The sequence below is a fragment of the Carlito syrichta genome, unplaced genomic scaffold (genome assembly GCF_000164805.1).
Source record: "Carlito syrichta isolate Samal-C Ts95f unplaced genomic scaffold, Tarsius_syrichta-2.0.1 Scaffold287904, whole genome shotgun sequence".
In the NCBI taxonomy this organism is placed as follows: domain Eukaryota; kingdom Metazoa; phylum Chordata; class Mammalia; order Primates; family Tarsiidae; genus Carlito; species Carlito syrichta.
The window spans coordinates 25,764-39,486 of NW_007232000.1; the positions used below are offsets into that span (position 1 = coordinate 25,764).

Below are 13,723 nucleotides of genomic sequence, written 5' to 3' on the forward strand. Positions count from 1 at the left end.
TTACGATCATTGCAAAGGCCATTGGGCACTCGAAACCTTCAGTTCAGGAATAAGTGACTGAAATCAGGTTCATGGCACACAAGTGGGAGGACTGGGTGACCTGAGGATCAGTCACTGCCTCACAGAGTTCCACAGCAGCTCTATGTGCCAATGACCACACACCGCAAGGTTGTGTCTAGCTTTTTGCAACCAACAGTTATATACGTTGAATATTACATCTTTTTGCTGCATAGATAATTATAGTTTCACTTTAGATTGATCTGCAAATAATGGCTTTATAGTCCTTGCTCTGAAATTGTAAGTGTATATATACTAATACAAATCCGATTGAAGGAAGTCTGTCGTAAATCCTTTTGGGGAAAAATAAACATGTTTATGTTTATTTTATGTTTATGTTAACTTCTTTTGTTAGTGAGGAATTACCCACTGTTTTTTCTAATTTCTATTTTTGGATTTTCCAAGGTGTGTGTTATTTATTATTTATAGATAATTCTTCTTAAAGGGTAGCATGAGTGATCCACTTGAACATTTTTTTTCTTTTTGAGTTGGAGTCTCATTCTGTCACTCAGGCTGGAGTGCAGTGGCACAATCACAGTCACTGCAGCCTTGACCTGCTAGGTTCAGATGATGCTTCCACCTCAGTCTTCCAAATAACTGGAACACAGGAGGACACCACCACACCCGGCTAACTTTTTTTTTTTAATTGTAGAGACGAGGTCTCACCATATTGCCTAGGCTGTTCTCAAATCCTGGGCTCAAGCAATCCTCTCACCTTGGCCTTCCAAAGTGCTGGGGTACACGCATGAGCCATCGTATCTGGCCCATCCATTCAAGTATTAATTTCATATACACTCCTCTTCCCTAGATTTGAAAGTACCATTCATTCACTAGTACTACTTTAAATAACAAAAATAATAATCCCCTACGCATGTTCATCGGTTTACAATGAACTTTCACACCCAGTGTGTATTTTTGACCTCTCAATAACCATGTGGTGTGAACAAAGGTTACCACTATCTTACAGATAAGGAAACTGAGGCTCAGAGAGGTTAAGGGACTTCTCAAGCCGTGCGGCCAGTTACACAGTGGAGCAGCGTTGGTCTCTCCACTCCCGAGAAAGAGAACAACGCCTGTGTGCTTTCTGATTTTTCCCAACACTGACTTCATCAAGACAATCTAAAGAAAATGAATGTGCACATTTACCAGTAGCCAGTGGCATCCAGAATGACCTCAGTGGCCCTCAACACTCAGCACCTCACCCTCTTCCCGTTAAACAAGAACTATATTTCCAAGCCCCAGAAGTAACTCCCTACTTAATAGCTTTCACCTGTGCACACCCTTGGTGTTCCTTTGTTATTCAGCAAATAATATCACCTGTCATCACCTTTTAATCCTGGATTCCAATACCTCCCAGGGAGGGATACGTGCTTTGATTAATGGAGGAAGAAACAGGAAAAAGCTGATCAATCCTAGTGGAGACCAGCACCAACGAGTTTGCAGGATGAAAGCCAGCACAAATCCAGTCCATCTTGTCTACAGCTGCATTGGAGGGTTTTTCCCCAGTTTGTTCCTGGGATTCCCCTTTTGGCCTTGGGCATGGAGGTATCCATCCACTCTATCCACATGAGCATAGGGATGAAGTCCAGGAGTTCTAGGGGGAGGGAAATATGGGGCCAGGCATGGCTTGGGTGCCACATCATCCAGCCCTTATGTTTTCAGGAGAAAGCTGTGCTCCCCTGAGCAGGGTTCTCATATCAAATCATCATACACTTACTGCAAACCAGCCTTGTGCTCAAAAGGGAAGGAATCTAGAAAAGAAGATTAAACAAATAAACAAGCAATGATAATAATGGCAGAACCTAATAAGTGTTACAAGAGATACACCCAAAAAAAGTATATTGGGAGTAAACTAAGATGTTTGAGAGAGGTTGTATCTGGTAGGGATAATCCAGAAGACTAATATATTAGCAGGCAGTGCTATTTGCGTTGCTCTGAACAGGCCTCTGCACAGGGGAGATGGAAAGGAAGCCTTCAAGGCAGGGAGAAGGGCTGTGAGAAGTCAAGAAGGCAGTAGGAGATGGGGCTTTGTGGAGAATGGTAGGTTTTTACTTTCAACTAGGGATTATGAGAGGAATCAGGTCATGGCAGGAAAAAAGTCTGTTCCCATTAGCCAACAAACTTGGGCACCACCAGGACTTCGCAGAGTTCTTTTTGTTTGTTTTGTTTTTGAGTCAGAGTCTCACTCTGTTGCCCAGGCAGGAGTGCAGTGGCACGCTCACAGCCACATCAGCCTCTGCCTACTGGGCTCAGGCAATCCTTCCCCCTCAGCCTCCCAAGTAACTGGAACTATAGGCATGCGCCACCATGACTGGCTAATTTTTTTATTTACTGTGGAGATGAGGTCTCAGCAAGTTGCCCGAGCTAGTCTCAAACCCCTGGACTCAGGCAATCCTCTTGCCTCAGCCTCCCAAATTTCAGAGCCACCACGGCCAGTAGACTTCACAGAGTACTGAGAAGGGGCACTGGTGAAGCAGGAAAAGAACCAGCTCGCCTGTCCCTATTGCTCCTGCTCTGACTTTTCTTCTTTTCCCCGTGGGAAGAGCTTGGAACCTTCCCATTTGCTTGTTCTAGGAACTCTGCCCTTGGGTTAGACACTTAGATCTGAGATATTCAGAGAGCTGACAAAATATCAGATTCCAGTTTTTTGGACCTAAGGATGCAAATGATCGTGTTAGCCATGGGCCCACAGCCTGGATTGTGACTCAGAGAAACTACAGAGCCAACACAACTTGTCAGGCCAGGGATTAGGCCCAGAAGGCCTACAGATACTGACTAAATCACTGGAAACTGTGTCAACAGGAAAGTCTCTTGTATGTGCCTAATCCTTCCTGGTATTTCCAGGACCGGCCTTGAGCACCTGGGCTTCCGGGTTGTTCTGACCAGGGCCTATATGGGGTAGGTTTGGAAGAAGAGGCTCCAGTTTAGGCAAAGAGAAGATAAGAAGGCCTAGACTATTCACTGTTCTTTTTCTAAGAACCATGCCCCAGTCAGTCTGTCTTTCAGTCAGGATATGTGCACAACAGGGATCAGCAAATTCTCTCATTACTCAAGCAACTCTAGGCCACAGTTCTCTGGCTTTCAGACTTGTTTTTGTTCTTTTCTAAAGTGAAGTCCAAGATCATGGAACTTTTTGGGGGAGACATGAATGATCACTTTCTAGCCACCTTCACTGCCAGGCCCCAGTCCTAAATCACTGTCGTGTGCTCCTGGGTGAAGGTGAGGATATCTGGTGAGCGACTTCTTTAAGGGCTGGATTTGTGGCTGCTATTACATGTGTAATGGCTGAAATTTGGAAGACCAGTCAAGCTATGTCAGGGTTAACAGTCACCTGACCCAAGAGGAGCCAGTAGTTACTCCTGTGTCTCTTTACCCCTTCATCCACCAGCCCATGAGGACCTGACACACACATTGATGAAGCTACATTGGACGAGACACTTCATAAGACAGGTGATGCTTAGCCTACAGGGCACTCTACTTCAGCCTCCTTGCTTGTGTATGTGACAACTACATTCCTCTTTGGGACAAAGTTGGGAGTCGTCAGGAGACTATGACGAGACATTGGGCAGGAGAGAAACCAAGGGAGGGTGCCACCTCCACAAAAGCCCAGCTGTTTTCCTGGGCTGACCTTCCAGACACTTCTGCCAAACATCTTGGATTTTGCCACTGTAGAAAGAGTAAGAAGAAGAAAGCAGCAGAATTAGCATGAAGAGGGATTCCTTCTTTGGGCTTTGCCCCCGCGTAACACAGGGCCTCTGGGGACTTGACCTACTTTTTACTCTCTGGATCCACAGCTAGTCACATAGTGGTTCAACTGGAACACACCACGCTGAACTGAATTTAAGCCAAAAGGAATTTCTCAGACTTTAAGAAACTCAGCCAAGGAGCAGAGCAGAGTTTAGACACTGGAATTTGCTGTTAAACAAGTTTGGGTTCAAATCCTGCCTTTGTCATTTATCTTGTGTCTCTGGGAAGTTAGGTTAGTTATTTAAATGATAGTTTCTTCGTCTGTGAAGTTAGGATAATTAATACCTTTGCTACCATAGGGTAGTTGTGAGGGTTAAATAAAATGATATTAAGGGGCAGTCATCTAAGATGGTGGTTGCGGTGACCTTCTGCCGGCTGCTGGGCTGGAACGTAGTGGCGGCACAAAGCCTGTCTGGGGCCGCCAGCTTTTTAGGGGTGCTGGTCTCACTGACTGGGGAGAAGGTCATGCACACCAGCCAGGTTTATGATGATAAAGACTACAGGAGAATTTGGTTTGCTGGTGTCAGAAAGACGTAAATGAGAACTTTGATGTCAACCTGATAGCCAAGCAGCCCGTGAGCCAAGTGGAGAACCAGGTGATCGCATGTGATGGTGGCAGGGGAGGCCTTGGCTACCCAAAAGTGTAGATCACCTTGGACAAAGAAACCAGGACAGGGATGTGTGGCTACTGTGGGCTCCAGTTCAGACAGCACCTCCACTAGAGCAAGTGGCCGCAGCCTATGGCCTGCACATCTCCATGGGGAGGAAGAGTGTGTGACGACTCTGGCTCTAGGAAGGGCATCCTAGTGTTTCTTGTGCTGAATAAAGGGTGTTGCAGTTAAAAAAAAAAAAAAGATATGCTCTTGGCATAGTATCTGTACATCTTAGCATAGTATCTGCATATAGTAGGTGCTCAGCAAATAACATAAAGCAAAATAAAACTAGCAAACCACCAGGCACAGTGGCTCACACCTGTAATCCCAGAACTTTGAGGGGCAGAGGCAAGAGGACTTCCTGAGCTCAGGGGTTCAAGCCCAGCCTAAGCAACATGGCAAGACCTCATCTCTACAATAAATAAAAAAAATCAGCCAGGCATGGTGGCGCATGCCTGTGGTTCCAGCTAATTGGAAGGCTGAAGTGGAAGGATCACCTGAGCCCAGCAGATTGGGGCTGCGGTGGCTGTGAGTGTATTACTGTACTCCAGCTTGGGTGACAGAGTGAGATTCTGACTCATAAAATAAAATAAAATAAAACAAAACAAAATAAAATCTAGCAAACCAACACAGCACAGGCAGAGAAGTGTTGCTAACATAGACCCTGGTCTCTCATATTTCTGAGCACTGATTCTTCACCCCAAACCGTATGCAATTTGACCATTTAAAAAATATTTTTAGCATTCTGCAAAAGTCTGTCTTCCTTTTTAAATAATTATCTCATGTGTGTATGGCCTGTTGGTCCAGTTAGACTGATTTTCTGGAAAGTAGATTTTATTCATTTGTAGTCCACTAAGTGCAACAAATACTGCTTGTATCTTACAGAATAAATCAATAGAAGTCAGCAATAAATTTTTGAGTAAGTAAGAAGGAATCAATTTACAAAGCTGAGTTTCTGTTACTTTGAGATATATTGGTTTGCTCCAGGGCAGAGTGAGCCAGGAATCCAGGAAGATTGTTTGACTCAATTTCTGAGCAGGCCCCTGACCTCTCTGGCCTCCAATATATCCATAAAATGTAACCACTAAGTCACTAATGTCAACCTAAATAACAGAGAGAGGCTCTCTTTAAAAAAAGAAGATATTTGTTCAGGAATAGGGTATTACAATGGAAATGTGTGTTATAGTAAACTATGTGTGCATTCAGGGGGGTAAAGGAAGATAAAGATTTTTAAAGGAAAAATGAGGAGAATGATATAATTGTTTTGGAACAATTATTCTTGGCTACAAGAATCATAACAAGGCTGATGCTAATCCAAAGTCGGAAAGGCAATTACTAGCAGATGTCCCTGCAGAAGTATTTTTTTTTTTTCGCAACGTTGTGATGGCCTTTGTGCAAGTTGGTAGTTTTTGCAGTCTTTTGTGAGAGTTTTGTTATCACAAGTACAAGCATGAGAACCGCTCTCTTCACAGCCCTTCCTGGGTTTGTCAGGGTTTTTTGGTTTTTGTTTTTTAACACATTTTGATTCTGACAACTTTCACACTAATTTATAACAACTCTTCACAGACTTGACAAACTAACAAATTGACAAGTTTACTGTGAATCCCAATCTCTCCCACCTCCTCATCTCCCCCATTCCCACCCTCTCCCTGCACCCAACACACACACACACACACACACACATACACACACACACACACACACACACATACACACACACACACACACACACACTTTGTTTCCCTCTACTTCTAGGGAGCCCCATCTCCTCACAGATGGCCTCGCCCATAGGCTCAGTCCTGCCCCAGGCCCATGTAAAGACACGGGCTTTGGAGACAAACAGAACTAAGTTAATTCAGGCCTGTTGCTTTCTAGGTATGTGGGTTTGGATAGTTTACTTAACCTCTCTGTGCCTTAGCTTCTTCATTTATAAATTGGGTGTAATAATACCTACCCTATAGTTACATCATAGATAAAGCACTTGGCTTGTTACTTCCCTAATTTTCCCTTAGTTCCCAAATCTTTTTGGAAGTTCTAAGTTTCTTCAGATAAGGCTTAGAGGACTACCCACAGAAGGAAGGTCTTATCTGCTGGACTCCCTCTTGTTCTCCGACTTCCCCCTGTCATACTGGCCTTCTCTTGATGCTGATCAGTTACCATAGCAACCTCAGCCTCCTCCTGCTCCCAAAGGTTGGAGCCCTTACCCTGCTTTGCCTGGCCAGCACCCCCAGCCCACCCCTACCCCGGGACTGGAGCCAGCCCCTCTCCATGCAGACTGACCTCTCCAGCCACACAGCCTGCAGCCTGCCCGCCCAGTCCGGAGCTTCCCCAGTGCTTTGTGCCCTGATGTGATGTGCTGGAACCTGTGCTGTTGCTGCAGGGCTTCCTTTGCTCTGCCAGTCACTGCAACCAGGGCCCTTACTGTGGCACCTTCCCATCCTGACAGTCATTCCCCTTTCTGTCTACCGCATGCTGAGTGTACCTGAGGATGGCAAAGGTGGCTCTCCCCATCCAGTCACTTGAGAAGGTACACAGTATATACTTCCTGCAAAAGGGCTGCTTAGTAGCCCCTTTGGGACTTGGCTTCAGAGCTCAGAAAACTTCCTTCTCAGCATCCTCAGTAATGATGGCTCTTATGCATTGAGGACACATTTGCTGTGTGTAAAGGTCCACAAGTCATTGAGAGAAGAGTCAGTGGCCATGTGTTGTAACAAGTGAGAACCAGGGCCTGGAGTCTGAGGGGCTCTGGTCCAGTCACATCCCTTCTTCTCCAAGTGGTCAACTCCCTGAGAATTTCACAGTGTTCTCGTTTATAAGAGGGGCCTAGCCATACCTCATCATAGGATTGCCATTGGTATCAAACAAAATGAGATGGTAATAAAATTAAAATGAATGGTGAATGGTAATCACCATTATCATTAACCTCTTGGGGACATTCCTCTGAGACTGCCAGGCTGTAAACTTCCTGAGAGTTGAAACTGCTGTCATCTTATTCAACACTGTATCCCTAGGGCCCTAGCCCAATATCTGAAATGAATGAGCTTTCCATAAATATTTGCTGATTAGTCAACCCGATGAGTTCCTTGTCTTTGCAATAAGGAGGCAATACATGATCATAGTAAGCCTCTTCTCTCACCAGCTATAAAATGCTACCTACCTATAGCATGGGTCATGGGAGATATTAACCTTTTTTGGTCTTATTTAAAAATGAGACTCAGCTGGTCACTGTGACTCACGCCTGTAATCCCAGCATTTTGGGAGGTGGAAGCAAGAGGATTGCCTATGCTCAGGGGTTCAAGACCAGCCTAAGCAACATGGCAAAAAAAAAAAAAATCAGCCGGGCATGGTGGTACGTGCCTGTGGTTCCAGCTACTTGGAAGGCTGAAGTGGAAAGATTACCTGAGCCCATTGGGTTAAGGCTGCAGTGGCCATGAGTGTGCCACTGCACTCCATCCTGGGTGACAGAATGAGACCAACAACAAAAAAAAGAACAACAAAAACAAAAACAAGACTCTTCTATAAATAAATGAGACTGGATTTCTTGTGTCTCACACACTAGGTGTGAAAGGCAATTCCAAAACAAGAATTCAAAATATGTTCTAAGTAATAGCAACATCACCAGAAAAACATGTGCAGCCTTCCCAGTATGGCTACTTTGAAAAGGATAGCCCTTCATAGGCAGATACGTTCTTGAATGTTTGCAGAAAAAGAGGAAAAGTGTCCCGTGATTTTGCAAGTTCATGGAGACAGGGGACGTTCACCAGGATCTCAGCCTGTGCAGGGCACTGCTGAGCCCATCACAATGAAAAGCGGCCTCCCTGCAGTAACCACCCAGCTTGAGAGGGCACTGAATGTGGTGGGAGGGGCCTGCTAATTAGACCAACACAGCCACACGTCAGTAGGTGAAACAGAGAAGAAAGGAGGTGGGGCTGGGCTGGGCTGAATCTTGGATGAATCAAGCCTTCCCACAGGGCGGATGTCCTGTCTAAAACATGAGTCTTGATTGAAAACCTTATAAAAGGTTCCCATCCTGCTGACTTGGTACTCCACACACCGCTTGATAGCCACCTGTCTGATCCCACCTGGGCATTAGGTAAGTCCCCGCTTGAGGAACCGCTTTTTCATTCTCAGTGTCATGGTGAGCTGAGCTCATAAAACCAGAGCTGTCAGATATGGACTATATGTCTGTCAGTGCTGGCTGTGGGCCTTGGAAGCCAGAGCACATTGGGAAAGATGCTCTCCTGAAGCAATTAGACTTTCTCCTCCTCCCTGAGGCTGGCCTGGCAGCAGCTTGTCTCACCGGGAAATGGCATGGGCAGTGGCACCGGAGCCACCCACCTGCCTTCCTAGACCAGAAACAAGTCTCTTGTTTCTAATGCTCTGCAGTCTTCTTTGCAATACTGACAGTGTGGAATCAGATTAGCTTACTTATGCCAGTCCAGACAATGAGAACAATGGAGAAAGGGGATTCTATGACTCCCTTTGCCCTCCCCAGGGTGATATCTAGGCAAGCTGTTTGCAGATTTATTCTAAGGAATCTGGAGTATGACTGGAAGGTCATCTTGCTTTTACTATTTGTAGGTCAGTGACTGAAGTCCGCAACAGGGTTAAATAAAAAAGGGGGAGGGGGATTTTTTAAATCTATGTTGAGGAGCAATTTTCTGAGTTTTGTACCGTGATGCACACAAGAGAGAAAAGTCTGCTGGAAATCATTGACTGTCAGGCCCTAGAAAGCATGCCCCTTGAGCAGTCCACCTTGGACTGTAACCTTCTGGATCCTTCTGGCCACATTACCTGCTTTTTTTTTCTAGCACCCAGGTCTCCTTTTCTCTCTTGTTTCTCTAACCACATCTTCCTGGTCCTGTTTTACTTCACATCTTCAAGGTTCCTGCCTTGGTTTTCAGCTGCAGTAGGCCTCCATGTGCCCCCAAATTTGAGCCTTGTCCTCTTTGATACCAGTTCCTCCTTTTGGTCTCTCCAAGGCTTTGCTTAGTGCATCTCCGAGTCTCTATGCCTCTTGTCCATCCAACCACACCCAGGCCTCACCGCAACCTACCTTTAGAGTCCTAGGCAATGAAAAGGAAAATCTTCCTTTTTGATTGGGACTCTGGGTTTGAAGGAGTCACATGCCCAGTGGGTGAACTGACTTCTCTGACGGGGCCCAGGACTGAGGACACAGGTTACACGCAAAGAAACTTGGGCCCTCAGAATTAGAAGGCCTTCCCTCAGGGAAGGTGCCCCTCTCGCTTTGCAACAGATGGTAGTCTAACTTCTTCCCAACGGAAGCAAGAAAGGAATTTCTGGACGTTCCTGCATGACTCTCACCCAAGACAGGTGTTGATTCACATGTGTACTTACTGCCTACTGTTCCCAATGAGACCTTGACCCCCTTGTCATAGGCAAATGAACCCTGTCCACAGGGTACACTCTAGAAAGCCCATTGCATTAGGGTTAAGGAGAGCTTGATTTTAGGATTTCTTGGTCCCTTAAAAGTTATGTAGCCTAACTTCTCTAAGCCTGTTTCCTCACCTACAAAAAAGAACTATGACAGATGATACCCAGCAAAGTGCTTTGTGAACAGTAGAGTGTATATACATGTACACTAATTATATGGGTCTCTATGTATATAATAGCATAATAATCATATTTAATAGCTAGCACTTAGTATACGCAGGAATCTGCTAAGTACTCTTTACGAATTACCTTTTTAAATCTTCACAGTAATCCTGTAAAGTACTAATATCACCTTCACTCACAATAAGTAAACTGAGGCATGGAGAGGCAAAGGAACTAGGCCTAGTTCACATGATAAGTAGGTGGCGGGGCCAGCATTTAAATCCTGACTCGAAAGCCTGCCTCCCATCACCATGTGCTCTTCCTTCCCCTACATGAAATACATCACATAGGGAAGGACAGAGAAAGAGAAACCAAAAGCAGAGCTGAGCGTGCAAGGAAAGACCTAGAAGCAGAAGTGCCAGGAGGAAACAGCAGAGGTTGATTGTGAAGCCCCCAGGGAGGCTTTTCATCTTTTCTAGCTTGACTTCAAAGATGCCTCAGCTACTGCAAAACATCAGTGGAATCATGGAGGCCTTTGGGCGCTATGCCAGGATGGAGGGCGACTGCATGGTGCTCAGCCGAGGGGAGCTGAAAAGACTGTTGGAGCATGAGTTTGCAGATGTGATTGTGGTAAGAGTTGCTGAGCCAGGCGGGGAGGGGCAGCATAGAAGAGCAAACCCCTGCTTGCCTGCAGAGGCTTTGCCTGGGAACTCCAAAGAGGCAGTAGGCAAATCCAGGCTGCCAGCACAGATCGCAGTTGTGCAGGCAGCAAAAGAGAAAGCCGAAGAACAAGAGATGGTCATGGGAGTTGTGGGGTCTGGCCCTTGGAGAAAATATCTTGGTTTTCATTCATACTAATTTAAAGACAAGATAAAAGAACTCTAAAGGGACAGTTCCGGGAGGAGCAGAACCTTGGAATGCTCTAGAAATAAAAATAATCGCTGCTCTCTGCTGTTGTTTAAGTTTGATACAGTAAACATTTCCCACGTCTATCTGACATCTGATCATCCATTAATAACATTCATTAGAAGCATGGCTCTGTGCCTTGAACAAAACAGTTGCTCACAATTATTAGTTGGCTGATCACATCTATCTTGGGAAAACATCTGAGCCTCTGTGAGAATCTCACAGAATTTCCTCAGGGCCATGTTCCCATTGTGCTGCTCTTTGTGTTGGGTTTGATGAAGAGAATAGGGTGTCAGTCCAGGGACAAGGTCCCAAGAACAGCCCAGAGAATCAACCCTAGAGTCCAGGGGCTCTAGGAGGTGTGTGTGTCGGGGTGGGGGAAAGCCTTGAGGCTGAGTGGAACTGGCCCCACCACGTGCTCCTCAGTGGAGGGATGTTGACTTGCCCTCATCTTCTCTCCAGAACCCCCATGACCCGGCAACTGTGGATAAGGTCCTACGCCTGCTGGATGAAGACAACACAGGGACTGTGGATTTCAAGGAATTCCTGGTCTTGATGTTTAAAGTTGCCCAGGCCTGTTTCAAGACGATGAGCGAGAGTCCCAAGGGAGCTTGTGGGTCTCCAGAGTCTGAAAGACTCCACCCCGGGGCCTCCCAAGAGCTGGGGGAAGGACAGAGAAGTGGCACTGAAGTGGGAAGAGTTGGGGAAGGGCAGCATCACGTGGAGAGTGGCCACGGACAGACCAAGCAGGCTTCCAGAGGGCAGGGCAGACCTGGGACTCAGACCCAGGATCAAAACATCGGCTCTACTTGGGTCAGTAGCCACGACAGGCAAACTGAGTCCCAGAGACAGGAGAGAAGCAGCCAGCAGACCCAGAGAGTAGGAGAAGGCAAGAGTCATCAGACCAGAGAGAGGAGGTCAGAGAAACAGCCACAGACCAGGGAACAGGACAGAGCCGACCACACAGGTGAGATTGTGACTGGAACAGCAACTCACACCCAGGCAGGTGCCATTCAGACCCTGGAGCAGGATAGGCGCCTTCAGACAGGAAGCACCCACACCCAGACACAGGAGTCCACCAGTGGCCAGAACAGAGGGACTGAGACCCACAGTCAGGACAGGAACCAGACTGGTCAAGCTGTGACAGGAGGACACGTTCAGTCACTGGAAGGGACACACACCCAGACAACAGAGCAGGACAGGACCCATCAGACAGGAAGCACCCACACCCAGACACAGGAGTCCACCGGTGGCCAGAATAGAGGGACTGAGACCCACGGTCAGGACAGGAGCCAGACCAATCAGGCTGTGACAGGAGGACACGTTCAGACACAGGAAGGGACACGCACCCAGGCAACAGAGCAGGACAGGACCCATCAGACAGGAAGCACCCACACCCAGACACAGGAGTCCACTGGTGGCCAGAACAGAGGGACCGAGGTTCATAGTCAGGACAGGAGCCAGACCAGCCAAGCTGTAACAGGAGGACATGTTCAGTCCCAGGAAGGGTCACACACCCAGACAACAGAGCGGGACAGGAGCTGTCAGACAGGAAGCACCCGCACCCAGACACAAGAGTCTACCAGTGACCAGAACAGAGGAACTGAGATCCATAGTCAGGACAGAAGCCAGACCGGCCAGACTGGGACAGGAGGATACATTCAGACACAGGAAGGGACACACACCCAGACTGTGGAGCAGGATAGAAGCCAGACTGTAAGCCATGGAGGGGTTAGAGAACAGGGACAGACGCAGATGCAGTCAGGCAGTGGCCAAAGATGGACACAAGTGAGCAGCTATGAGACAGGAGAGACAGTGCAGGGAGGCCAGGCCCAGAATGGGGCGAGCACTGTGTCAGGAAGACAGGACTGGAGCAGCACTCACCCAGGGGGCAGTGTGACCGGAGGGCAGGGAGAAAGACAGCCTGCAGTGGTTAGCGCAGAGTGGGTTGATGACCTCACAAGGGAGACAGTGTTCCACAGGCAGGACCAGAACAGCCCGCACACCGGTGTTCCTTCAGCACAGGGCCAGGGTGCAGCCCAGCCAGAAGAGAGGCGAGGTATCACAGCCAGGGCGCTGTATTCCTATTTCAAAAGCAGCAAACCTTGACTCCCCCTGACTCCAACACCCAAAGGCAGCGAGAGAGGAGTTGACTTTTTCTTCCCTGGCCAGTCCGGTTGGCACATCCCTGGATACCAGCCCTTAATCGTGATGCTTCCCTTTTAGACCTTTCTCAGGGAGATCATTTTCACTAGGTGCTTTCTATCCTAAATGCCACTCTCTTACCTGCTTTGCTGTGCAGTCCCTCTCAGGATCAGGCAGACGAGGAGCGAGTAATTCCTTTGTGCTGAATTCTCCCCAACTCGTGGGGTTTTCAGGACTACTTTTGTCTATATCTGTCTTTTGCCCCCATCTGTCCTGATGCACCAATAAAACCTTCTTAAGCAACTGACCTCTGTGTCTCATTCAACCACCTTTTATTGACATGATGGGCCAAGGGCTACAGGTTATGAGGAGGAGGAGGAACTGGACATAGGCTGTACTCATAGAAAGCATCTACTTGAGAAAATATTGTGTAAAATTTCAAAAGTTAGAGTCATAGAGAGGAGATCTCATATTTAATACTTGGCAGAGATGGACCAGAAAAGATTTCATCTAAACGGTGCTTTTTCTGTCATGGCCCTTTAAGAACAACTAAGGTTTAGATAGGGAAAATTATTTTTGGTTTGTCACTACTTCTAATTCTAGAGTGTTAAACTTATATTCACCTGTGAGGTCACACAGGAAAGGTGATTTAAGACTCT

General features: G+C 46.9%; 1 protein-coding gene and 1 pseudogene across 1 annotated transcript; both read left to right on the forward strand.

The window, feature by feature from the left end:
• The first annotated feature begins 4,152 nt into the window (after nt 1–4,152).
• LOC110595209 lies at nt 4,153–4,526 on the forward strand (annotated as a pseudogene).
• Nucleotides 4,527–8,490: 3,964 nt separating this feature from the next.
• CRNN (cornulin) lies at nt 8,491–13,038 on the forward strand. Its single transcript, XM_008053136.1, has 4 exons — nt 8,491–8,550; nt 10,493–10,643; nt 11,382–12,242; nt 12,561–13,038. Exons 2-4 carry the CDS (start codon nt 10,506–10,508, stop codon nt 13,026–13,028), a joined length of 1,467 nt encoding a protein of 488 aa, XP_008051327.1. The 5' UTR covers nt 8,491–8,550; nt 10,493–10,505; the 3' UTR covers nt 13,029–13,038.
• Nucleotides 13,039–13,723: the final 685 nt, after the last annotated feature.